Source organism: Ursus americanus, chromosome 2 (assembly GCF_024610735.1).
Source record: "Ursus americanus isolate L20-20 chromosome 2, mUrsAme1.1.p, whole genome shotgun sequence".
Taxonomy (NCBI): domain Eukaryota; kingdom Metazoa; phylum Chordata; class Mammalia; order Carnivora; family Ursidae; genus Ursus; species Ursus americanus.
The window spans coordinates 69,128,993-69,155,920 of record NC_142128.1 but is presented as its reverse complement, the minus strand read 5'-3'; the positions used below and the strand labels follow the sequence as shown (position 1 = coordinate 69,155,920).

Here is a 26,928-nt window from a genome sequence, read left to right as displayed (position 1 = left end):
GAGAGGGAGGCAGGCAGGTGCAGGGCATGGACGGAGGAGATGCTTCATCTGATGACCGAGGGAGTGAGTAATGTCACTGCTGACAAGATTCCCTTTTGAGAAGAAGTGGAGGACCCATGGGAGCCTGCCCTCCACTGAGCCTCCTGGGGATGCCTCCCCTAGTCAAAGGCCTCCCTGGGGCTCCATAGAACTCTTTGTCTGTCACCACCCCAGATTTTCCATCTAAAAGCAGCTGGCTGACCCACACCTGCCCCTGGGTGAGACATCGCTGCTCACGGGGCAACAACCAAGTGAACTCTAGCCTGTCAAACCCTGAAAGGGATGATAGAAGTAGGCTGGACAGAGGGCAGTCAGACGAGACCTGGCTGTCAGCTGCCTCAGGGCCTGACCATGCATGCCTAGGGTCCTGGCTGCAGCCCTTTCCCTGGTGTGAGCTGGTTCTGGGTGTCTGAGCCCATGAGATTGCTTCCAGACTCCTCCTGACAAAGGCAGCCTTTCTGGGGATGGGGGGGGGGGGCAGCCTGAGAAAGGAAGAGGAACCAGCTGCCTGCACTCAGTACGGGAGCTCGGATTAAGTCAGAGGCTCAGGGAGAGTCCCCTCAGGAGTCAGTCCTGGGCCCGCAGGACAGCTCTGGGAGGATCCCGAGGCAGGCAGCGCAGGGGGTGGTAGTATAGCCTTTGATGTCTCCCCATCTTCCTTGCAAGCTGCTCTGAATGCCATGGGGCATGCATGGGTTACTATAATCACATGGCCATGGAACGCTGGAGCTATGTGGCCTTTGGGGAGTATAGGGGTTAACCCCTTCTTTTTACAGAAGAAGCAGCTGAGGCCCAGAGAGAACAAGTGACTTGCTCAAATATCAGATCCATGACCAATGTCAACAACTCTAGGCTCCCAGGGCAAGTTATCTCTGCCACATCCGATAACCCTAACGGCCTGTTGATCCTCCATGATGGCGAGGGAGGGGATGGGAATCGGGGCAGTGCCCCCTCCTATGTGCAATGGGGTTGCCCTCTGGCTGGCTTTGGAAAGAGGAAATGGTACCGGGCAGAGACACCTGGCCCATTCCGAAGCTGCTCCCCTGCTATTCCTTTCCTCAGCTCAAACACTTCACTCCCCACCCCACCCCCACTACCCTACAAAGTCTTGGGAATCGGAGTGGCTGTGATGTGGCAGATGGGAAGGAGCTAATTTGGCCAGGTAAGATCACTGTCAAACCCTTCCCCCTAGATAGGGTTTCTGAAGCTGGAGTCTGACCATCACTTCAGAGAAAAGAGGCCATCCCCCTTAGGATGCTCTCACGGGATCCCACTTTCCTTTTTTCCCCAGAGGGCTCATCACATAAAAAGAGTGTGGGGCAAGCCTTGCTCTGGACATCCAGGCCATAGAGCCCTGGCTTCCCCCTCCTGCAGATCCCAGTGTAAGGAATGGGACAGCAGGCAGGATGTGACTCAGGGTCCAGACAGCAGGGCAGGATATGTTTAGAGGTAGGAGAGATTGCCCTGGGCACGGCTGGACAGAAGAGGCTTCCCCAAAAGGATGAGATCCCGAGCTTGGCCTTGAAAGACAGGTGAGATGTGAACGTTGTGGCAGAGAAGGGAAGGCAGACTCAGCAAGGGGCTTGATGTGAGCAAAGTCATGGCCATGGCCCGGTCAGCCGTGTTTCAAGGACAGTGAGGCAGCCAACAGACCACCTCTTGCAGAGTTGGGACTGTCCTTTAGGTCCCACCTGCCAGCTGGTGAAGGGGAGAAAAGAAGGCAGCCCCACCAGGAACCCAAAACCCAGTTTGGATTTCTGTGATTCAAAGCCGTTTTGCCGCTAATAACCCTAATGACACTCTGTCCTCTTGCGGAGCCTGTCATTTGTGGGTCTCCAAGCACTCTGAAAACATTAATTAATCCTCACTGGGGCCTTTGAGGTTGGCGGCCACCCCCCCCCCTTCACCATCCGGAGCACCTAGGAGACGAAGGAAGGGACAAAAGATTGCGTCGTCACTAGCGGGGGCCAGACTGAGGTTTGAAACCAGAGTCTTGCCCGGAATTGGACTCTCAGCAGCCCTCACTGCTCTGTGGGTCTGACCTCAGGGTTCTGGACCTGGAATGCTGACATCTTGCCAGTCCTCCCCCAGTGGGGAGCTTATCCTTCTGGAATGTGGAGTCGTGATTCCCTGGAACGGAATGGCGGTGCTCCGTGACCCTCCAGGCCAACTCCTGGCTTGTAGGTGTCAACGGACCCCAAACAGCAGGGAGACATTTGGTCAGCCCTGGGAGGGCTCGGCCGAGATTTGCAGAGCTGTCCCTGCAGCAGTCGGTCTGGGCCCTTCCTCGGCGCTGGCTGTGGAGGAGCTAGAGTAGAGAGACAGAGATGGCAACGGATGATGGATTTCCTAGCCTCCTCCTTCAAGAGCTCAGACCTGGTCTCTTCCATGGGGCATGGTGGACCCGGATGCCGTGGGGAGGAGAGGCGAGTGAAGAGCGTGGCCATCCCTGTCCTAATCCCCTGCCTTTGTCTTCAAGGTTCCATGTATGATGGCTTGGCCGACAATTACAACAACTATGGGACCACCAGCCGGAGCAGCTACTATTCCAAGTTCCAGGCGGGGAATGGCTCGTGGGGATATCCGGTAAGGAACTGCTTCCGTTCAGAAAGACCCAGAATATTGGTGGGGATGGTTTAGGGTTTATGGTGGAGCAAACCTGCAGTGGTTGCTGAGAAGAGTGATGCTGGGTGGGAAGGGGCTGAGGTGAGGCCCTGACCAGGTCCATTTGCTTGGCCATTATTTCATGGATGGCCATTAGTGCAGTCTCCTGTTTGGGCTGATTGGATATTTATGATTGTCTTAAATGAGAACGTTTTAGAAAAAGCATAAAGAAACCCTCATGTGTTTTAAGTCCATTTTTTTTAAATGTCTGATATGATCATGGATTTGAGAGGAGTTTGAATTCTTGAGTTCCATTTGTGGATTAACTTAGATGTTTCGAGGAAAATCCTGAAGAGACCTCTCTGCTCAGTATGGGCTGATGACCATGGAGGGTGCTCTGGAAAGTCCCCTGGGGCTGGGAAAGCTTGTCCCCTGCAGTAACTCTTGGATAAGAGGGTACATGCTGGAGTGGAGTGTTGAGTATATAAGTTGGACAGGGGCTCCTGACTGGCTTAGTCGGTAGAGCATGTGACTCTTGATCTCAGGGTTGTGAGTTTGAGCCCCATGTTGGGCTTGGAGAAACTATAAGTGTCTATAAGTTGGACAAACCTGGGTCCAAATTCTAGCTCTGCTACTCACTGAGCACGTGACTCTGGGCAAGATACATCTACCTCTGGGCCTCAGTCTCCTCACATACAAAATCGATATAACAAAGTCTACCTCTTGGGGTTATTGTCAGGATTAAATGAAATCATGTGCATGAAAAAAAACCACTTATGATCATCAGTCTTAAGGTGTTTTTTTTTTTAATTAATGTAGGTAGAGATATTCTAGATCCTTTAATCCTGGCCCTGTCACTGTCTTTCTGTGTGATTTCAAACCACCATGCCCATCCATCCATTACTGAACAAATATTTATGTAGCTCTACCCCGGCACCAAGGTCCGTGGTAAATGCTCTGGTTCGACCATACAAACCAGGGTAGGAGTTTTTCTCTACTCAAAAATCAGGGGTGTTGAGCTAAATGACATCCAGGTTTTCTCCCTGTCTCCAAATTCTGTGACTTTCATTTATTTTTGCTAATTCCAACATTAGCCTGTATGGCTCTCGGGAATTCTTTTGCAAGACATTATGCAGACGGAGCGAAAGGCTGCTTTTCCATGGGAATCTGGGGCCCTGTATTCTTGGGGCTCCGGGTTTCAGTGGCATTAGCTTTGAGTCCACGTTGTTTACAGATGTCACCCCTGAGTTTTGGGGTCCCAGGCAAGGGAGAGCGTGGGTGGTTTAGGAGTCCGATGTTCTTTTTGTTGTCAGTTCGATCCTTCCTCCCTAAGTTCTTGTTGGGGCTAATCGGGGAGTATTTGTCTTTCTTGCACACTACAGGTTAGGGACCAAAGGGAAGAATTAACTGGGTTTCCTGCAAATTTATTCCCCTCCCATTTGCCTGATTTTTTATGTCAGTCGATACCCTCAGTGCAACATACAGACAGTGGACTGAGCCCTCAAGCTGACAAATCAGGCACAGATGTGGATGAAGTTTTTTGACATCAAGAGTGATGACCAGGCAAAATCCGACTTAGAGAAAATGACTTAGTAATGCAGTAATAAAGGCTTATATGGGACCCCGGGAAGGCAGATCCCTGGACTGGACCAGCTGTCAGATGAATAATCATGCTGACTGTGTGGCTGTTACATGTCTTCATATATATATATTGTTACAAATCAGAGCCTAGAAATCTTAGTTAAGTTCTGGTCTGGGTTCTACCACTCCATGGCTCTGTGACTTTAGATAAACCTCTTAACTTCTCTGGGTATCAGTCTTCTCATCTGTAAAATGGGCATGAGGATATCTGTGTGCGTGCTTCACCCACAGGTTGATGTTACGTTAACAGTGAAGTGTTATCAGTTGGGCAGTGTGGGGTCATTACACGTGGAAATTTGTAACCAAGAGCTGCAAAGGAACTCTTTCAGAGGTCTTTCTTTAAAAAAAAATCTGCACATGGCCCATGTTGGGCATTTCTTCTGGTTAATCAACTCAGTCTTCAGTAATCTCAGCAGCTCTTGATGCTCCCAAATTGCCCCCACCCCTCCCTGTGCCTGTTTTCTGACAATCCATGAAAATTCCTTCCCTTTCCCGTGCCCGAAGGCCCAACCCTCCTTGCTCCTTCGCTGGCGGGACTTCAGACATGACTCATGTCAGGGTAGCTGCTGAGGCACGTCCTGTCTCCTCTCAGCTCAGGAGGGGCTATGGGAACGGTGAAGAACTGAGCACACATGAGGATTTGGCAGAGGGAGGGGGCGAGGTAGGGAGGAAATGGGAATAATTGATATTGGAGCCAGGCATATAATCAGCCAACCACGGGGCAAAACCAAACAGGGCCAGGACTTAGGGAGAAGGAGAGAGGGACAAAAGGTAATAGAGCTCGGTGACAGTGAGATAATCTATGCCTATGGGATTTTCCCATGGCTGGTACAACTGGCACAGGACCATTTCCTCTCCTCCCTTCTGGTGAAACCAATATGGCGGCAGAAGGCAGGGAGTGAGGGGAGCAGGATGTGGTTCGTCAGCACAAGACTCATCAGCGGGTTTCAGCAGTTGCTGAAAGCTGCTGAAGGACTGTTTCCTGCAGAGACTTCACGTTCACTCCGTCAGCCAACTTGTTTTGAGCAACTCCAGGGCAGGGCACGGAGTGAGGCGCACTGCAGACACCCAGACGGGGAGATTCTGTCTTTGCCCTCAGTGAACTTGCAGTCGAGTTGGGAGAAGCATGGAGGTCAAAGGACAAGTCAAATGCAGGCATTAGTTGCTCTCCTGGACTACTGCACCAGTTCTGCTGTTGCTCAAAACATTTCCAGACCCTCTAAAAAGATTTTTTTAAAACACAGCTCTCAGTGTCATTTTAGGAGCCACATAATTTAAGAAAACCAGCCTCGTTTCTTTACTGTCGTGACCTGTGCTTGACCAAAAACAATATTAGCCACTTTGAGCCCCTCACTCCTCAGATTTGGCTCCAGTTCCAAATATCAAATGAACTTCAAATAACAAAGATCTGTCACCATGAAGTATATATGTTATTTAAGTATGCAAAGGATCTGTAGGCAATTCCAAAAAGAAAACTCTTTTTTTTAAAAGATTTTATTTGTTTATTTGACAGAGAGAGAGACAGTGAGAGAGAACATAAGCAGGGGGAGTGGAAGAAGCAGGCTCCCAGCAGAGGAGCCTGATGCGGGGCTCGATCCCAGAATGCCGGGATCACGCCCTGAGCTGAATGCAGATGCCCAACGACTGAGCCACCCAGGCACCCCCCCAAAAGAAAATTCTAAAAATCTTTAAAAAGCCGTAGTGTTACCTTACCATTTGACTTTATATTCTGTATCAGCAATAGTCTTCTAATTTAAATAGATATATAACTGTACCATTCATAATCTATGATCACTTATACCACAAATTAAGAAAATCAAACAGAGAGAGTCTTATCATAAAATAAAACTTAAAACAGAGTTAGTCTGGCACACAAAAAGCATCAAGGAGCTTGAGGAAAAGGGGAGATTGATCGAAAGAAAGCCATTGGCCCAGTCAACTCTGCTGGCCGCTCCAACCTCCTTCAGAGACAAGGCAGGAGCCACAGGGTGGCACAGACCTCAGAGAGAGGGAGGAGCTGTGGGAGGTGGGGCAAAGGATGGGGCAGTTTTTAGCCGCACTGCTCAATTTCTTGAATAAACAGACTCTGCTATTCCGCTCCAGTTCTCAGAACCAGATTAGTGAGATATTAGGGCCCCAGTGAGGCTGACACTTTACAGCTGGGAATATCCAGGTCCTGAGAAGATAAATTACTCAGCAAGGGTCACACAGCTGATGAATAAGACAGCCGACTAGACCCCTGGCCTCCTAACTCCTAGTCTAATGGAGTCTTGCTCTCATTACTCCAGACTTTCCATGGTCCTTTTATGTGGGGTTTTTGTTTTGATTTCGTTTTTCGTTTTGCATCTCAGTATTTTAACACTACAGCTGTGTTTTAGGACCTGCAAGAGACCTACGAGTTTGGATCCCTTAATTTCCTCCTGTCCCCCAACCAAGCCTAGTCTTTCCTTGAGGAGTCAGCCTCACTCAAAAGAAGCAGGAGAGCAGCCATTTTTTTCATCCTAAGTTCAAGCTGGACGCACTCAGCTCTAAGGGTTAATGGGGGTTAGGGTAGGGGTGCCACATAAAATGCAGTAAAATACAATACTTGGGACATATTTACACTAAAATGTTATTTGTTGTTTATCCGAAATTCAGATCTGGTATTTTTATTTGCCAAATCTGAGTACCCTAGGTCAGGGTACCTTCCCACACATTCCCAGTAATAAAAACAGAATTCCCGGGGCGCCTGGGTGGCACAGCGGTTAAGCGTCTGCCTTTGGCTCAGGGCGTGATCCCGGCGTTCTGGGATCGAGCCCCACATCAGGCTCCTCTGCTGTGAGCCTGCTTCTTCCTCTCCCACTCCCCCTGCTTGTGTTCCCTCCTCGCTGGCTGTCTCTATCTCTGTCGTATAAATAAATAAAATCTTAAAAAAAAAAAACACAGAATTCCCTTAAGTGCTCCTCTCCTAGGTCAGGGATGTGAGCAGAACTACTTCAGGCCATAGCCACTTCTGGTGAGAAAGTGGAAGCTTGTTTGACTTCTGTTAGGGGACCTTGTAATGGGTCCCTTGAATACCTTCCTCTGGGTCAGCTGAGATCAAGATGGAGGGAGTAGAGAGCTCGAGGAGCTAGAAGGCACAGCCCTTCCATTCCAAAGCTAGAAGTGGGCTCCCTCCACAGGGCTTTGTCCTAAGTAAAGCTGAGGCAAGTGGACAATTTTGATATCCAGGGAATGTTTCCTACTTACGAATCGCAAAGGTCTTCTTGAGCATGGTCTTCTGGGAGTCACATCAAGTGAAATGTTCTTTGGTTATGAACTGAACTAGACCCTCCTGCCCAGGAGCTGATTTCCAGGAGAGAGAAGCCACGTGGGCATCGTCAGCCAGGAGGTCTGGGCTAGGGCGCACCTGGGGTGCCGCCATATTGAATCACTCAACCGTGCTCAGTAAAATCCAGCCCCATGCTCCTGGGGGTGAGAATCCCCAGGAGTATAACCAGGGAAAAGTCTGCATTTGTCCTGCTTATTGACCCTGTTTCTCTACTTTAGTCCAGGATTCGCCAGCAAATCTTTCTCCCAAACCCTTCTTAGCTGAACTTGCCTACCTGACATGTCAGTATTTGAAGATCCACCCATGACAGAGTATTGTGGACAACGTGCTAGGGACCGTCACCCTGAGAAGAAGTGATCCTGCCCAGTCCAGACCTGAAGCCACCCAGCTGGCCCACTTTTACAAATAAGAGGGCTGAGGTTTCACGGAGCTTCCGTAAGGGATGGGAAACCCAAGCACAGTGTTCTGCAGTTAGCCATGTGGTTGGAGTGTCCGCAAAGGCCCTGGGCCAGGTACTACAGAGGAGCTGCCAGAAAGAAACATGACAGGATCCTTGTCCTTGAAGCAGAGAAAGACACCATCTTTACCAATCCACAGTTAACAGTCTGTTCCCCAAAAACAACCTGGTGTAGAGGAATAAGCCTTGTACTTTGGCCAGGAAACTTTGGATTCAAATCCTGGCTTTGCCCCTTAACTGGCTACGTGACCTGGGCAAGTTCTTAACCTGACTGAGACTCAGCTTGCCCATCTCTAAAATGGGTGGGAATTCCTATTCCAAAAGGCAGTTAAGGGGTTGTGGCTCTGGCATATCAGATCCAGAGCGGGAGGCCTGGATTCTAGTCTCAGCTGGGCTGCGACAAGCTGAGGGGTCTGGGGTGGTCTTCACCTCTCCAGACCTTGGCTTTCCCATCCAGGGAGCAAGGCAGTTGGATTAGATCCGAGACAAGGACCCATTCAGCTCCAGCTTCTCGGGGCCTGTGTGACTTGAGAGCTGAGTCTGAGTAGCTACAGAGCTCCGTAGCCAAAGCCTAGTGGAGGCCTCCCTGGGAGCAGGGGCAGGGGCGGGTCCTCCCACTAAGACCTCCACTTCAGGCCTCCGGAGGGATACTGGCTTCTGCACTTCCTCCCTGCTTTCATCTGAGCATCTCCAAGCACCAGGAAAACAGCAGTTAATTAACCCTTGCAACAGGATGGAAAGGTGGTAGGACCTCATTTACTTTGGCTTTACAGAGAGGGAATAGACACGGCAAATGACTCCAGCTCGTAACCACCCTGACTTAAAACTCAGGCTCCACCTCCTCCCCTGCTCCCATTTCTCAGCTCTGAATGTCACTTCGGCGACCTGGGTTCCTTTGGCAGTGCCTACCGGGCCTCTGTTCTTGAGAAGTCCAGGGGAAGGGAAGAGAGAGTGGACACAAGCTTCTTCTCCCAGGCAGGCATGGCTCCTGCTCCAAGAGGGAGTGATTGATGTGTTTGCCAACTCAGTGTCCTTGCTGCCAGCCCGTGACTCACTCCTACTCAGCCCTGGGAGATAGGAGGGTCCCACAAGGGCCCCAGGCTCTCACCCAACAAGAAGAGACAATGATCCGACTTGCTGAGGGACAGAATGTGCCCGAGAGAATAAGGCGAGGGAGCGAGAGCTGGCAGGGCTGGCTCCCAGGGGCACCCCTCCCTGTGGAAAGCCGTAGCTTGGCTCGTGGTGTGTTTTCACAGACACCTTGCTGAGGCTAGAGACACTCCTATGGAAGAAGCCTGTGGCCAACACCTGTATCTGGGTGTCCCTTAGGGAAGGGCCCTGCTTCATAAGCCGTAGTCCACCAGGCTCTGCTTTCCACGTGAAAAGTTCCCATGCCTTCAAGTTGGAGCCGAAAGGGAGGTCTTCCTTTAGTGCTTGATTTCCCTGAACGGCTGACTTCAGCGTCTCAGGGAGGCCGGAGACCCCTCCTCCTGGCTGAGGTTCGGGTGAGCCAGGGAGGACTCTTCAGAGGCCAGAGATAAGGCGGAGGATAGGAAGATGCACTGGCCTGGCCGTGGACTTCTCAGAATATCACTGCCCTGGGGACCATTGCTGAGACTCCCCTCCCAGCCGGGTCTGATCTTCAGCAGACTCGACAGTGGCTCAGACCATCTCTTTGCAGCTCTGATATCCCAGATTCTGTGGCCTTCCCTGGGGGAGAGGAATCGGGGAATGCCTCCCACATCCACACCATGGTCTTGCAAAGGGATGGGAACATGGTTCCCGCAAGTCCATGCCAGTGGCATCCGAGGGTGGAGAAAGCCAGGCCAGGCTCCTGGAAGAGCTGAATTTGGAACGGAGTGTGAAAGGGGAGGAGGGCTGCCCTTCGCAGAGAGGATGTGGGCAGAGGAGAAACGCTCCTAGGCCTGGGGCTCGGTCTGACAGCCGCGCCTGGGCCCTCTTTCCTGGCCCATCACCCCCAGGGAGGGCAGCTGTTTGCATGTTGCCAGCTCCAGAGGTCTCATAAGCCTCCCTGGCCTCCTGCCACCGGTTCCTGGGGGCGCGGGACCCGTGATGTCCTCTGAGCTGAGTGAGCCTGCTGCCCACCCCTTCCTTCTGCCCCTGAGGAGCACCAGACCCAGGAGAAGGCAGTGAGGACCCTCGCGGGGGACAGGAGGCCAGACAATTTGACCAGAATGTTCAGGGACAGAGGTCAGAGTCAGGGACTCAGTGGGGCAGCGACAGAGCTGGTGGCAGCATCGGGCTGTGCCGCCCTGGACACAGCCAGCAGCCGGCCCTTCTCAGACGGTGCGCCAGAAGGAATTCCGCTCCGCTCAGGGGAGACAGCAGCGCCTGTTTGACATCTTCCTTCAGCTTAATCTCTCAGCAAGTCCCCGCAAAGTCTTGCTCTCAGTTTGCAGAGAGCTTGGAGGTCAGGGCCAGGCTGGGCAGACTAAGGCCGGGTGGGTGTTGTGAGGCGCCGACCCTCTGGCCGCGTGAAATGGAGCTCTGCCTGCTTCCGAGAAGGCAGATGCACGAGTGGGTCACTATTCTCACCTTCCTTCTCACACACATATTCAGAGTAGAGCCTCTGAGACTTGAGAGGGAAGATTGGAAGCATCAAGGAAAATTTCTTTTGCTCCGGAAAACAATTAGTGGAGCTCTGTCTGGGGCCCGGTGTTTTGTGTGTTTGGTTGGTTGGTTGATCGGTTTGGGGGTTTTTTTTTTCTGGTCCTGACAAGAGCTGATCTACCCAACCAACAAGTCTTTAAAGTCCTAACATTATAGTTAAAACCAACTACAGGAGGAAACAACAGCGTCAGAGAGGGTATCATTCAAAGCTAACCAAACCTCCGCAGGCCTCTGCTCTCTTGGCTGTGAGTGGCAGGGTGGGAGGCCTGCTTCCCCAGCTCCAGCCCCAGTCCCCAGAAGGAGCAGGAGGTCTGGGCAGGGCCCCCCCCAGGTTCTGGGGTGAGCAGGCAGGTGGCAGCTCGCCAGGCCACCACAGCCCACCACCTTCGTCTGCCTGTCACAGGGGAAGAACTCCAATCTCCAGCCTCCCTGTCAGTTAATAATCCCTCGAACTGGCGCAGCATTTTGAAGTTACCCAAAGGGCTCATGTTTCTATTTCCCCGCTTGATTCCTCAGTCTTCGTGAGATCGGTAGGTGCTCCTCGCCTTCTGATGTTCTGTGCAGGGAAATCAAGCTGCAGAAAAGTGCAGGGACTTGCCCGGTACCTCACAGGCAGACTTGGCAGAACTGAGTCCAGAGCCCAGTGGGCTGGAGTGAGTCAGGATCTCCTCTCCTGCCAGGTGGGCTGCAAATGCCCCAACACCAGGAAACAGGGGGACGTGAAGGAGGGCCACGAAAACCCAGCCCCGGGTAGATCTTCTGATGCCTCTTTTCTGGTTTGAGAGTTTTCCTTTTGTCACAGAGCTCAGCGGGACAAATGCAGGAGCATTTCCCAAGTGGGTGGAAGAGCCATCCCCACCCTTCGCTAGGGTGAGGCTCCGCATTCTCCCCCGGGGCCCTGGCAAGTCTCTACGGAGGCCTTCCTGCCCCAGGAGAGCACACTCAGCTGAAAAATAAAAATCAGGTGGGGGGTGGGGAGGGGAGGGGTGGAGACACAGCTGGGAAGAGAAGCGGCTCTGGGGCTTTAGACCCCCCAGCCCTCCCCTCCTACTCCCCTGCAGGGTGCTCAAGGGTGTGGCCTGAAGGGGATGAAGGTGGGGTGTGTGGGGTTTGTGGGATTTGTTCAGAAGCACTGAGCTAGGTTGGGAAGGAGGCTGTCTGTGACTTCAGTGGGGACTGAATCATAGATCACCAAAGTCAGAAGAAGCCTTACAGGGCACTCCGTAGCTGGGGAAACAGGACCAGAAAGGTGAGGTGACCGCCCAAGGCTGCATAGCCGGACAAGGAAGAACCAGAACTGGGACCCCGATCTCCCAACTCCTCACCCCCGATCTCCCTGACCCCTTGCCCAGAGCACCCTGTCACGCCGTTGCCCTGGGCACCCTTGCCACTGTGGGCAACAGTGTTTCCCAAACCTGGGTCACTTGTAGTCTGCTGTCACAATTTTTATAACATCATCGACCAACAATGGTTTATTTCTAATGTACTTACTTCTAAATTTCAAAGGAAATTTTGACAGGAAAATTTATATCACGAACTCAAAAGTGAAAAAATAAAACAGTATTCTTTGCCATAGAGGAAGGCTAGCTGTAACTTATAACCAATAATAATAAATAGAATAAAACAAATCATTATTTAATTCCTGCTAGATAAAGCGCTTTTTTTTTCTTTCTGCTCAGAAAGGGAGGCTGGCAAGTATTTAAGAAACATACGGGCACCAACCTAGACTTTCTCCTTGTGGTGATCAAATGGGAAAAGGAAGAGCTTTCCGTGTTCTCCAGCGTGGGTTATTATGGTGCCTTCAGTGTTCTGATGTCACTTCCCAATCCCCAGTGCTGCCTGTCCCACCCTTGGGGAGATTCTGGATCACACATTCACCATGCAGGATAATTTTCCTAAAGCTGGTTCAGTGGGTCACATAGAGCTGAGAGCCAAGGAGAAAAACGACAGAGTACAGCCCCCTCCCCAAGGTGACCCGCCACATGCCTGACTGAATAGTTTGGGCTTTTTTTTTTTTTAATGGAGCATTCAAAGATGATATATTTTTTTAACCTTTCGACCCCCTTCACCCATTTCTCCACCCCCCCAACCTTCCCACTTCTGATAGCCACCAGTCTGTTCTCTATATCTGTAAGTTTGGTTTTTGTGTATTTGTTCTTAGGTTTTGGGGTTTGAGGAGACGGGTTTTAGATTCTACAGATAAGAGGGGTCATATGATAATAGTCTTTCTCTGGCTGACTTATTTCACTTAACATAATACCCTCAAGGGGCGCCTGGGTGGCTCAGTCGTTAAGCGTCTGCCTTTGGCTCAGGGCGTGATCCCAGGGTCCTGGGATCGAGCCCCACATCCAGCTCCCTGCTCCACTGGGAGCCTGCTTCTTCCTCTCCCACTCCTCCTGCTTGTTTTCCCTCTCTCGCTGGCTGTCTCTCTGTCAAATAAATAAACAAAATCTTTAAAACAAACAAACAAACAAAAAACATAATATCCTCAAGGTCCATCCATGGTGTTGGGAATGACAAGATTTCACTCTTTTAATGGCTTCATAATATTCCATCGTATGTATATATACACAATTTCTTTATCCATTCATCCATCGATGGACACGTAGGTCATTCCCATGTCTTGGCCATTGTAAGGAACGCTTCAGCAAACGCGGGAATGCACGTATCTTTTCAAGTTAAGTGTTTTCATTTTCTTCAATAAATGCCCCAGAGTAGAATTGCTGGATCACACAGCAGTTCTATTTTTAAGTACTTAAGGAAACTCCATCCTGTTTTCCACTGTGGCTACACCAGTTTGCATTCCCACCAAAAGAGCACAAGGGTGTCCTCTCTGCATCCTTGCCAACATCTGTTGTTTCTTGTCTTTCTAGCCATTCTAACAGGTGCGGAGGTGATATCTCGTTGTGGTTTTAATTTGTATTCTAACAACTCATGATGTTAAGCACCTTTTCGTGCACCTGTTGGTCATTTGCATGTTTTCTTTGGAAAAATCTATTCAGATCTGCCCATTTTTAAATCAGATTTTTGTTTGCTTGTTTTTCGTATTGATCTGTATGATTGTATGCCCTGATCAGATACATGATTTGCAAATATTTTCTCCCATTCAGTAGGTTGCCTTTTCATTTTGTCATTGGTTTCCTTTGCTGTGCAGAAGGGCTTAGTATGATGTAATCCCACTTATTTATTTTTGCTTTTGTTTCTTTTGCTTTGGTGTCAGAATCAAAAACGATCACCAAGATCTCTGTCAAGGAGCTTACGATGTTTTCTTCTAGGAGTTTTATGGTTTTAGGTAAAGATTGTGTTTCTTTTTTTTTATTTTTTAAGATTTTATTTACTTGAGAAAGAGAGAGAGAGTGTGTGTGTGAGCACAAGCAGGGAGAGGGGCAGAGGGCGAGAATCCCCGGCAGACTCTGTGCTGAGCGTGGAGCCTGACATGGGGCTTGATCCCAGGACCCTGAGATCATGATCTGAGCTGAAATCAGGAGTTGGACATTTAACCGACTGAGCCATCCAGGGACCCCCAAGATGATGTTTCTGACTGAGTGCCTACAGTTCTCTGAACTAATCGATAGCCTGCTGAGTGCTGAGCTCTGTGGGATTGCTCCCTGGGGCCAAACTGGAGAGGGTCTACAGGAAATCCTGGGCCTCTTCCACATCTGCCTGCAGCCCTAATCGGCTCTTGGAGGCCCCATGGTGCTGGGAGCAGAGTGGGGGTGCTGTGGAAGAAAGCCTGAGAGATTTGGGGAGCTCAGGGCCAGCCAGTGGCCCAGCCCTCCCTTCTCCTCCGTCGTGACTGCTACCGAGGCTTGAAGCAGGGTGGCCTAACTCCCTGAGCATGAAGAAGCTCAGCGAGACTTGGCTAATTCCAGGAACCCCAGGCCCAGCCTCAGTCACGGGTCTTGACATGCCCCCTGCTCTCCCGGCCCCATCTGTGTGTGCTCTGTGGTGCATCTGGAGCAAGGCGTGGCTGAAAGGGTACCAGTCACTTTTGTGCACCTTCACGCTTGTGGTCCTGGCCAAGACAGACCAGTTGTCATGACCACAAGTTCTCCTTGCCCACTGGTGTCCCTTGGAACAGAGGATCTTCCAGCCCAGGCCTTTGGGCAGTAAGGTTGCGTCACAGAGCTGAGGAACTACGCTCTTCCTAAATGTCTCTGAGGATGTCCCACAATAGGCCAAAAGGAGGGGGCAGATACCTTCTATGTCTGTAGCCCCTGGGCAAGGAGCTTCCCAGGAGTCAGGGCCAGCAACTAGCCAGAGATGCAGGTGGCTGTCCTGCAGAGCGCCCCCTAGTGGCAGGGACTCTTGGCCGCTTAGTCTTCATTCATGTCACCAGACTCAGAGTGGCTAGAGGACAAACACCCGGAGGGAGGTTGGAGACCTGAGTCCTGGGTCACAGTCTGCCACATCTTAGCTGAGTGGCCTTAGCCAAGCCTCAAGTTCGATGCGCTTAATAAATGCTCACAGAGAGCACGAGGCTGCGGCCATCTGCCCTGACACTTCGCCGGCAAGGCAGGAGACAGGAGTGCTGTCCCACAGGAGTCTCCAACACGGTGATGAATGGGAAGCTCTTTGCAAACTGTAAAGCGCCATGCCTGCTAAGGTGTTCTGACAATATGTTCAGGAACTTCCAAAGACCTTCCCTACCATGGTCCACCACCAGCAAAGCAATGTGTGTCCCGTGTAGACAGGTGTGCATATGGGAGTGTGTGTGCACACGGGCATACAGGCTCATCATCCAGAGCGGAGATCCATCACCCAAGCCCTGGGGGATCCCCTCGCCTCCTTTCATGGGAAATTCTTGGCTTTCTCACCAGTGGGAGTAGTTTCCTTCCACTAGTGGTGTCTCCAGGGAGCTCTGTTTGGGGCCAAGGAAGCATCTGCCCCTGAGGATGTTCCCACCTTATGGCCTTGGCCCTCTTCTTCTTGTGTCTGGAAGCACCTTCTGGCCTCATGTGTGGGGGTGGTTAAGGGGGCCACTGAGCTTCCCTTAGACATCCCAGCATGGGGTGGGGGGTGCCCGGCTTAGTGGGATCTTCCCGACCCTCGACTATGCTCTTCTAGGAACTGGTGTATTCTCTGAGATTCCAGGAGTTACTTCATGTTGAAATCTTATAAGGCTCCTCCCCGGGGTGAACAGTTACTGGGATGATGGGGTCAGCCTCTGGGTTCAAAAGGCAGAAGCTGTGACACAGAACAGGGGGCTCTTGGAGGGCAGGATAGTCATGCCTCAGACTTGTCTGAGCATGAGCCCATGAAACAGAGGTGGCAGAGTTTCCAGGGTCCTTTTCAAGGGGCCTGTTCTCAGGAGTGGTAAACACCTACTAGGGATTTCCTTTCCCAAATGTAACAGAGATGTGTACACATGAAACTTTAGGTCCTTGCTCCCCAGACCCATCCTGAGAGTTCCAGGAGCTAAGAAAAACCCACTTCTCAGATGTGAAAGGGGAGAGTTTCCAGAGATTTTCAGAAAATCCATGTTTTCCCACAAGTGAGCCATGAAGCAGGGAGTAGGGCGTGGAGACAGAGCTGGGTGCTGGGGCTGCCGCAGTGGTCTGTCCAGATGGCAAATGTCACGGAGCTTTGGCTCTTGGCAAGGTGCTGGGCACCCAAGTATATGTTGGGCCCTGGTGCCCGATAGCACCAGGAGCCGCGGTGGGCCTGACCCTCCCACCAGCCTGGGACTCAGACTCGGAGCCTGGAGCCCATCAAGGCATGATGCCTCATCCACCGGAGTTGTGAGCTCCCTGGAGAGAGCAGCGCCATCTTGAAAGACCCACAAGCCACAGCCTGAAGTTTGAGATTTTTTTGGATCTTTTCTAGTTGGGCTGCAGTTGTCCAGATACTTTAGAAAACTCGTTCTGAATCACCCACATTTCTTCTTACTCCCCTGGTCAATACAGGCTCCCAGTGTCCACCTCTCAGAGGTGACAAGGGACGCTACCATTATTAACCAGATCTCTGATGAACTCTGCACTCCCAGGATAGGCATCAAAACTTTCGTGAGTTTGGGGTTTGTTTTTTTTTTTTTACATTTTAAAAATTCAGGTACTAGAAGATCCCCAACACCTGACATGAGGCTGTTTCTGATTCCTGTCGTGCCTCGTCTGACTGACCAGACACCCACCAGCCTCTGTCCTTCAGTTCACAAACTGGGGTTCCCTCCTGAGTAGGCACTGCGGGTCTCAGGGTGCTGAGGGTGGGATCAGGGGTAGCTCCTTTCTGCCCTGAAGGACTCCGCAGCAGGGACCCACCCACCACTGCCGCCTCCAAGCAGAACGGGCTTGCTCTTTGCCCAGGTGTCAGGGCTTCGAAGTGCGGGGAGGTTCTGCTCGCCACACGCCACACAAAGCCACGTGCCAGAGAAAGAAAGGAGGACCAGCCCAGGGTGGGACCCCCTGCTCCTGGCCAGAGAGGGAGTGGAGCCCAGGAGGAGACAGGGATCGGCACTCCCCCTGCCGAAGTCCCACCTTTGGTGACTCAGGCCCAGCAGCTCTCTGGCTGTCTCGGTGACTCCAACTGCTGAGTAAGCAGCCACCCCCCAACCTCCTGTGCAGAGAATCCCCCATGCCCTGGGGCCCTGACTGCCCCCTCCTGGGCAGCCCTTGCTGAGACAGGACCTGTGCTCTCCAGACCCCCCCCCCCACGCCGTAAGAAGTGGAGCAGAGCTGCCACACACATCGTGAAGCCCCCTCCCCGCCTCTTTCCCCCCACCCCCGTGACTGACCAGCTGTGCCCAATCCCGACTAAAATCCCAGGAGGATGAAAGAGAGTGAGAGCGTGCCTACCGCACCAGGGCCCGCGATAGGCACGGTGGGGAGTAGTAGGTACAAGGGAAGGAGCAAACGGAATCCGTCCTGGAGGCATTTTCAGTGCAAGTCCTTTCTCAGGAGGGGCTTCACCCGGCCCAGGAGGCACGGGGACCCCGTGAAATTGTGTGTGTGCACGCGCTCTCATGAGAAGGACATTGGAGAGTACATGGCTGAAGGTGGCCCTGCTGGGCACTGCGCTGGGGGTGTGACTCGTAGGGAATAGCAGGGTGTGTCCCGCAGGAGAGCCGGTTTGGCCGGCCCCACCTTGCTGGCAGAAGCTTGGTTTCAAAATGGGCTAATAGCTGGGGACACAGACACTCTTTTCATCTCGGTCTGCCCAGCACATGCCTGGCTCCTTCTGTCTGGTCAGCCAGAGCTGGACTAGAACTCTCTAGGCTCAGCCAACCAGCTAGTAAGGCCCAGGTCAAGGGGTAAAGGGAAGGATCCTGGACCCCCCCACACACACACACACCTGAAGCCACTCTGTGAGACTGGCTTGCCTCATCTGGAAACCCTCTGCCTTCCTGGCAGCTCATTTCGTTGTCAAGGATTCCCTGTGGCCCGTGGAAGCTATGGGAACCCCCCCCCCGTGCCAACCAACAGCCCACATTTCCACCCCCGGCACAAAGTCCCATGGCAAGTCAAGGCACTCCTTCGGGCACTTGCGGTGAGGCCAGCCCTGTTCCAGGCACAGTAAAGGGCATCTTTGCCTTGGAGAACTTGGGGAAAATGACAGAAACCATTAGCAACTAAAGAACACGCAAGGTCACAGCCAAAGAGGGAGTGCAGATGAGGAAGTCCAGCTCTGCACATGATGGAGATCCGGAGAAAGGACCTTGGTTGGGTCAGAGCAGGCTTTGTGCAGAAGACTGGAGAAGAGGCCTTGGAGAAACATAGGATTTGGGAGGAGGGGCAAGCAAAGCTATGCAGGATGGAGAAGAGGCTGGGCAGAAGCAGGATGTGGCCGATGTCACCAGACAGCATAAACGGGTGTGCTGGGGAGGGAAGAGGTGGCCGGACAAGCAAGGGGCCCAGGCTGGTGAGTTCTTCTTGAAAGAAGCAGAGAGACACTGTGGGCTTGTCAGGCAAGGAAAGCTGTGTCTGAGGAAGGTCCAGTGGATGGAACCACCAGGAAGGCACCAGGGCCCCAAGGGCTGGGTTAGAGGCTGGCGGGAGGCACTGGAATTGTTCAGTAGCGAGCTGAGGCTTAGCCGGGCCACAGTCTGGGCAGTGGGGGTGGGAAAGGAGGAGTCAGAAAGGATTCTCCATTGGAGGGAGAGAAGGATGCCATCTCTTCCTGAACGGCTGGTCACTGTCGTGTCTGATGATCTTGGGCCAACAGGAGCTCTTCCAGTTTGGGGGCCTGTTCAGACTGAATGGGACTTTCAAGGGGAAACTGACTATATTCAGTTCTTTGAGGTCCTGGGTCTTGGGCTGTGTTAGTCTAGTCACCCTCCAGGACTCAGTTTCCTTGTCTGCAAAATGAGGGAGTTGGCCTCTGAGCACTTCCTGACATGACGAGGAACAGGAAAGGGGGCTGGGGGGCATTCAGCAGGACAGAAAATGCCGCAGTTTTCCAAGAAGGAAGGGGAGAAAGATGGGTGAATTACAAGACCTCAGTCATTAGCAGAACGGGAAGCAGAGCAGGGCCCGGCTGGGAGAGGCTCCTTGCGCAGGGCAGCTCGCTCTGGCCCACCTGGAAGGTGGTTGCAAGTGTTGACCTCCCGAGAGCCCCACTCGTCTTCCAGGTGGAGAAACATGTCTCTCTGGACACACCCTGGGCCTCCCTTTAGCTATCCAGCCCAGCCTACTCTCTGGTTGAGGGTCATCTCTGCCCCCAGAAAGTCGAGTTTCTAGCTTCTGGAATGTTCTGATGCATGGACCATACCACGCGAAGCCAGAGTTTCCCAAGGAAGCATGAGCTAACCAGACAAGGGGTGTGCGTCTGTGTCTCACTGTCCTTTGTATTCAAAGCAGAGGACGCTCCCAGCAGATCGCTATCGGAGTATGGGGGTGTGCCTGGGAGACCCGGCACTGGCAGTGACGCTCTCCCACCTGCTGTGGGCACCTCCGGCTGCTGCTGCTTGCTCGGACCCAAAAGGGAGGGTTTGGAAATGCGTGGGGGCATCCTTGCTAGTCACAATGACTGCAAGGCGTGCTGGCATTTACCGCCTGGGGGCCAGAGGCAACTAAACATCCTGCCGAGCTTGGGGCAGCCTGCACAATGAAGAATTGTCCTGCGCCAAATGCCGACAGCGCCCACGTAAAGAAACACCGCGTCATTCCATTCCGTCATAAAGCCGAACAGACAGGCCACACTCCTCTGTTTTTCTGAAACCTATTGAGGCCTGTTCTGTGGCCATTGGGTGAGACTAGCATGGGGCTCTGAATACTAGTGTGTACCCCTTTCCTGGACTGGCCCGGCCTCCTGGGTTCGTGTCCCTCAAGTGCCAGCCTGGTGGCTCCTTTAGGTGTGGCTTGGGTGATGCACAACCCTTGGCCAGGTCCTAGAGGCCCCCAGTCTGTCTCCAGTCTGAGCATCGGAGGGACACAGATGTCCCTACTAAACAAACATTTACATCACGCACTGTCCAAAGCACTTTACATTCTTTCACTGAATTCTCCCCACACTGGATACAACTATAATCCCAGTTCTACAAATTAGAAAAAAAAAAAAAAAGGAACTGAGGTGTGTGTGTTTAAGTAAGTTGGCCAAGACCTCCCACAGGGCAGGTGACATGGCCAGGGCTCGGCGTAGGCAGTGAGGCTCCAGAGTCCATGTTCTTGACCACTGAGTCTCCCTGTGCCCAGGGAGCTGGAGGAATGTACCTGGAGTCCCGAGATTTCAGCCTGATGGACAGCAAAGGGGAAAGGTCACAGGGAAGGCTGGTGACAGCCTGCTTTGTCTGAGACTTGAAGGGAAACCAAGACCCCCTGTGATACTAGGACAGGAAAGGGCCTAGCAAAGAGGAAGCTTGGCTCCCAATTGTCAAAGTAACAGCAAAAAGTCATGATGACGCGAGTCACCCATGGCTGTCCTCAGCCACCAGCAGCCATAACCCAAGGAGCAGGGGTGGGGCTCCCGGGAATGGGTGATGCCAGTGGGATGTGGCTGGGGGGGCAGGAAATGCAGTCCCACAGGGTCAGCCCTGCCTTCTCCACCACGCCTGCTCCCCCGCGGGCGCAGCCAGCACCCTTCCCCTAGGCATCCCACCCTCGCCGAGACTTGGCAAGGCTGCCTGTTGCTCCTTTTCCCAGCCCAGGAGAGCAAAGCCCAAAGCCTCTGTCAGGCTTAATCAGCATGATCACATTTTCGCTGGGCTTGGTCCAGGATGAGCGTTTGGACTCCTCATCAGGTGTCTCAGCTGACGTCTGGGAGTGTCATTTACTGAGAACAAGAGAGTTCCTTGTTGCATTTCCATTTAAGGCTTAGCCTGCCACATGGGAGTGCTCAGCCTTCCCTCCGAAGTGCTGTCATCGCCTTCCCCCACCCTGGGAGGACGGAGGGGTGAGGGGTGTGGCCACTGGCCTAGAGCAGGGGAGGCCTAATTGCATACTTTGTGCAAGGTGTACATTCCATGTCAAAAATGCTCAGAAAATTGCCCCACTCCCTTCCCTCCCTTTCCTCTTATTGCTCGTTTATGCCTCCCCAAACACCTGCACACCTGCTCCCTTTGAGGTAGGTTGGTTTGACCCAGTTTGGGGAAGAAAACTGTGCCCACCTGAGTGCCCAGCTGAGCTTGTGGGTAGAGGAGATGAGAGTGCCATTGCCAAGGTTAACAGTTTGTGGCTTCTGACTTTTGGATGCCACTTCAGACTGGGACCTTGACCCACGGTGGTTTCCTGCTAAGACTTTCCCCGCAGAGATGAAAGGCGACTGGCCAGGAGAAGGCCTCTCCCCAGACTCGTGTGGCTAGATCTGGTGTGGAGGAGAATAACCCAGTTGTCCAACTACCTCCCCTACACACACACACACACACACACACACACACACAAACACACACACACTCATGGGGTGGGGCAGGCAGGCTCTGGGCTGCTAGGCTTGGCCCTGGCTCATCCCAGCAAAGGTGAGATCCAAGTCAGCACCTGCGTGGAGACACTCTCCACAGGCTCGGTGTTACCCTCTAGTCTGAGGACAAGTCAGAACAGGCAGACCCACCACCAGCCTGGGCTCCTGGGAAAGTCCCCCTTCAGCAGATCTCTTCTGAGCTCATTCCCACCAAATGTCCAGCTCTGCAGGCTCTTCCTAGGGAGGCCGCATCCCCAGGTGAGCTCACACAGAGCCCCGGGGGTCTCCTCATTACCATATTCCTATCGGATTGAGCCTCTGCCCAACCTCTCCCTCCTGCAATCCTGACGGCAAAGCCCAGGAAGCTCCCCTTGCACCCCACCCTAAGCCCCTGGGCCTGCTTCCATGTGGGCCAGTGCTCTTACCAAAGAAGGCCCAGGAGCAGAAGTATTTTCTCCCTTTGGCCTGTGAGGGGTTCCCCTGGAGGGCCTGTTACCATTCGTTTCTTGCCCTGGCAGGGGGGAGGCCACATGAGGAGTCCAGCAGGGAAATAACAGTGCAAAACAGTCCTGGCCAGAAAAGGAGTAATTTCTCCCAGGCTGAGTACAAGCTGGCCAAGGAAGGCTGGCCATGTTGGAAGTCGCTGATGTCTGGGAACGGCACGGGATGACAGGGCAAGGACTGGGGGACACGGGCGCAGGCCCAGCGTCGCCCTTCCCTCTTGAGTTGGAAGTCCCCTGTCTTCTCTGGGCCTGCAACTCCCCACCTGGACAGGGCCATCCACGCAGGACTGGATGAGTGGCGACCCCCCCCCCCAACAGTAAGAAATGCATTCTCCATCGCAGTCCAGCCCACAACACAACATGTGTCTCTACTGCCTGCCTTGCACTCTGAGGGCTTACATTCCAGCATCTACCATGCTGTCCTGTTTTCTTAAATGTCACAAATCAGCTGCATGGATTTCATAACCCATAATAGGTCAACAACCTGCAATTTGAAAAAATAAGATATCGGATGATGGCCAAGATGCCTTCCGCTCCAACCATTCTCGGATTCCATGAACATTATTATGGAGGCTGGGGGAGGACGGGGTCCCATGGCCAGCTGGATCCAGAGTCCCCGCTCAGGCACCTCCACTGAGCCTTCCTCCCTTTCTCTGACCAGATCTACAACGGGACCCTCAAGCGGGAGAATGACAACAGGCGCTTCAGCTCCTACAGCCAGATGGAGAACTGGGGCCGGCACTACCAGCGGGGCCCCTGTCCCGCGACGGGCGCCGGCAGTGACATCTGCTTCATGCAGAAGATCAAGGCGAGCCGCAGCGAGCCCGACCTCTACTGTGACCCTCGGGGCACCCTGCGCAAGGGCACGCTGAGCAACAGGGGCCAGAAGACCACCCAGAACCGCTATAGCTTCTACAGCACCTGCAGCGGCCAGAAGGCTGTCAAGAAGTGCCCCGTGCGCCCGCCCTCCTGCACCTCCAAGCAGGACCCCGTGTACGTCCCGCCCATGTCCTGCAACAAGGACCTGTCCTTTGGCCACTCGAGGGCCAGCTCCAAGTAAGTGCTGCCGGGCTGGGCGGGGGTCCAGGGTGGGGGCCAGGGTGCGGGCAGACGGTCAGCCTGACTGTACGCTGTGAGGGAGCTGCTGATGATAGAAGGACCACCTCGGTCCCCAGGGGTTCCTTGTCCCGGCCTGGGGGTGTTCCTGGCCTCGTGAAGTTCTCAGTGTGAAGGGGGAGACAGAACCCAGACATTAACACAAACGCATGGGGTAAGGAGGTTCCAAAGGGTCCCAGGTTATGAACAGAGGGAGGCTAATTAGAGAAGGTTAGCTCAGCCGGTGGTTCTCTAAGGGTGTGCCTCCCAACAGCAGTGGCAGCATCACCTGGGAACATTTTCGGGTTGCACCCAGACCTACAGACTTCCCACTCGGGGAGAGGCCGGCGACGTGTGTTTTAACAACCCCTCCAGGGGCTGAGGGTCTGTGATCTTCGGCATGCAAATCTCTGTCCATGTTCTGGAAGAGCAAAGGAGCCTGGCCTGATGTGGACGATGGGCAAGGGGGCCATGTTCCACCGTATAGGACAACAGACAACCAGGACAGACAGACACCAAACCAAGGGCCTGGAGCGAGTGCTGGAGAGCAGGGTGCATCTCCTGTCCCCCGACACCGAAGGCCCAGTGAGAACGAAGGAGATGAAGTGGGGTGTCCTACAAAGAGCCACAGGCACAGGCTGGCTTGGGGACGGCCACAGTGTCTCAGGGGACATTGGGCCTGCCCTCCAGGGCTCAGAGCTCCGTAGACCTCCCTACTGTTCCTTATCACCAGCTAATGATCATTTATTCATTGATTTGACAAACATTTACTAGGCATCTACCATTATTACAGAGATTATTCCAGGATGTTCCAGGATGTACGATACATGTAGGGGACACAACCAGAAACAGAACAGCCCAGAGCTACCCCAGGGCTACACAATTAACTGATAAACTGCCCTTCCTAGAGCTCCAGGAGCTTTGCGGTCTTCATTGCTAAACCTCATAGCCCCTTCTAGGCAGGTGCTAGAACTCCTGAGGCGGAAACAAGGCACAGAGAAGTTAACTCACTTGCTCGAGGTCACACAGCTGATGTAGCATCCTGTGTTCTTCCCCACTCTGAACTCCATTGTAAAGCTGGACCTCTCCTAACTACTCAAAGGCCATAAGGTGTGTTTGGGATGATCTGGAGAAGGGCTAAGAAACCCTCTCCCGTGGAGCAGGGACGCGGGCAGCATCTAGCCCTGACTTATTGCCCTAAGCCAGAGGCCCTGAGAGGACAAGGTCTAGGTAAGACATGGAAGGGGTGTATGACGAGCCATTTAGAGATGATGTTTGACAGGCAAATGTGACATTTCCTCGACGCAGGACAGGAGTGCTACTGTTACAAGCCCAGAGAGCTCTGCCCCTTGGGTGATTGTTTCCCAAAATGGAGTTAGGATGCCACATTAAAACCATGAATATTTGCTGAGCATTTACTATGGCAAGACTGAGGCCAGTGCACTTGAGGAAAAGAAAACGGAGGCCAGTACAAATGCTGAGAAATTCCTAGTCGGGTGGGGCTGGGTGCCACAGAAAGGGCTGCCCCTTCCCTGGGAATTCTCCACCTCTGTTGGGAACCAGGACACAGGCAAGTGGAAAGGCAGCCCGAGAGTCAACACCACAGGAGCTGGAGGGGTTCCTAGAAGAGAGGTGTCCTTTCCCTGGAATGTTTAGGGAAGTGAGACTTCAACGAGACACATGTGTGGTGAGGGGAAGGGACACCGCCACACCTGAGCCCTGATTGGGGCTCAGTGAAGAAGAGAGTCTTGCTGGAGTGGACCTTGTGAGGGTCTGGAGAGTGTGCGAGAGGGCATAGCGGAGCCAAACGATTAGGTTGAAACATGAAATGTTTCGTTCTGTGGCTCAAAACGGTTGACTATCAGCCATTTCCTATGGTCCAACTTAACATGTGCCCTTGGATAGTAGTCTAAGCATTCTTCACTTGAAGCTGCAGGACGGAGAAGCCCCTGATGGGAACAACACAGTGAACCAGGTTTTAGGACTGCTAGTCTGGTAAAAGGGAGGAAAATTTTGGATAGGGGAGCTTGGAGAAGAGAGCCAATTGTGGGGGTCTCTTGCTGTAGTCCCAGTGTGAGTGATCATGGTCAGAAGGAAGGCAGTGGCCGTGAGGGTGGGAAGAAGGAGCAGATTTGAGAATTTTTATGTAAGAAGAATTAGCTGGACTTGGGAGAGATGAAGGCATTGATGGATGAATAGAGACAGGAGGGAGGGAAGATGCATGGTTGGGTGAGTGGATAGATGGATGGATGGATGAGTGGATGGATGGATGGTTGGATGGATGGATGGATGGATGGATGGATGGATGGATGGATGGACAGCCTGTGGCAGCTTGGGCATACAGGGGGGAGTTCTGAGGCCCTGGCCCCGGGACTCCCAGCCTACCCTGGAGCCCACCCACTGCCCATTGCCCACAGGATCTGCAGTGAGGATATTGAGTGCAGTGGGCTGACCATCCCCAAGGCCGTGCAGTACCTGAGCTCCCAGGATGAGAAGTACCAGGCCATCGGGGCCTATTACATCCAGCACACCTGCTTCCAGGACGAATCGGCCAAACAACAGGTAGCCGGCTGCACACCTTGTCCCCCTGGAGGCCTGGGCAGGGACTGGGCGTGTCAGCCTGACCCCATTTGGAGATGGGTGGGGGCATTTGTACTTGCTCCTTCTCACCCCGCCTGGCTGCCTGGAGGGAGGAATGTGCTTGGCGTTGCCCAAGATCACAGCTGGGCATCTTAACCCTCTAGTTGAGTGGACATTGGTCAGGCGTGTCTCCCCCACTGGTCACATGGAAGAAACCACCATGAGTTCAACAGAAATCCCTTCCCAGATGCTACTAGAGAATATGACTGCTTTCCGCACGTCAGCTCCCTTCCCCACCGTCCATCTGTCTGTCTCCGCCTCTCTGCCTCTCCGTCTCCATCTCTTTCCCCCTCTCCGCAGCTTGATCCTCTTTCTCACCAGGCGTCTGTGGTGGAAGACAGGGCTTATTCATGCCTCCTGAGCTTGGCTGGTGGGAAGGACGCCTATAGGGCTCTGCAGCTCAGCCCAAGGGTGGAGCGCCCTAAATGGGTTTTCTAGAGATTCCACCATCCATCCGCATCAAAGTTCCTGCCACAGGAGACTGAGTTCTCCTGGGAAGGTCTCCCTGACGTCTGTCCTGTTTTAGGATTTTGAAGTATATTTATATTGATTTCCTCCTCTGGTCCTCACCACCATATTTCAGAGGAGGAAAGTGGGGCTCAGAGCAGAGGAGCGCCTTCCGGAGGGTCTCCTGGTGAGGGTGTGGGAGCCAGCATCTGAATCGTCTTTGTTCCTGGTCTGGTCGGTTGCTCTGACTCCACACCGCTCATTTATTTTGGTTGGCTTGAATACTTCTGAACCAACAGTAGACTTTTGGGGCTGACAAAAATCGCTCTGAGTCGAGTATTAGATCAGCCTCCCCTCCCTGACTGGGCAAGGCGGCCCCCCTATCCCAACAGGTCTATCAGCTGGGAGGCATCTGCAAGTTGGTGGACCTCCTCCGGAGCCCCAACCAGAACGTCCAGCAGGCTGCGGCTGGGGCCCTGCGTAACCTGGTGTTCCGGAGCGTCACCAACAAGCTGGAGACCCGGAGGCAGAATGGGATCCGAGAGGCTGTCAGCCTCCTGAGGAGAACCGGGAGCAGTGAGATCCAGAAACAACTGACAGGTAGGGAGCCCCAGCCATAGAGAGCTAGGGGTCGGTGGTGGGCAGGACTGCTGGCTGCAGCCCCTCTAGGCTGGGTCAAAGCACAGCTGTGCAGATTTGACCTCAGGCTAATATCTGGGGAGCCCCGTGCTACC

The 26,928-nt window shown here is 53.1% G+C and overlaps 1 protein-coding gene across 1 annotated transcript in view; it reads left to right on the top strand.

The window, feature by feature from the left end:
* Positions 1 to 26,928, top strand: part of PKP1 (plakophilin 1) — a 47,235-nt gene that overhangs the window by 7,948 nt on the left and 12,359 nt on the right. The window contains exons 2-5 of the mRNA XM_045787895.2: positions 2,519 to 2,625; positions 22,674 to 23,068; positions 25,525 to 25,669; positions 26,587 to 26,794. Coding sequence (XP_045643851.1) covers positions 2,519 to 2,625; positions 22,674 to 23,068; positions 25,525 to 25,669; positions 26,587 to 26,794 — 855 coding nt within the window. The remainder of the gene's footprint in view (positions 1 to 2,518; positions 2,626 to 22,673; positions 23,069 to 25,524; positions 25,670 to 26,586; positions 26,795 to 26,928) is intronic.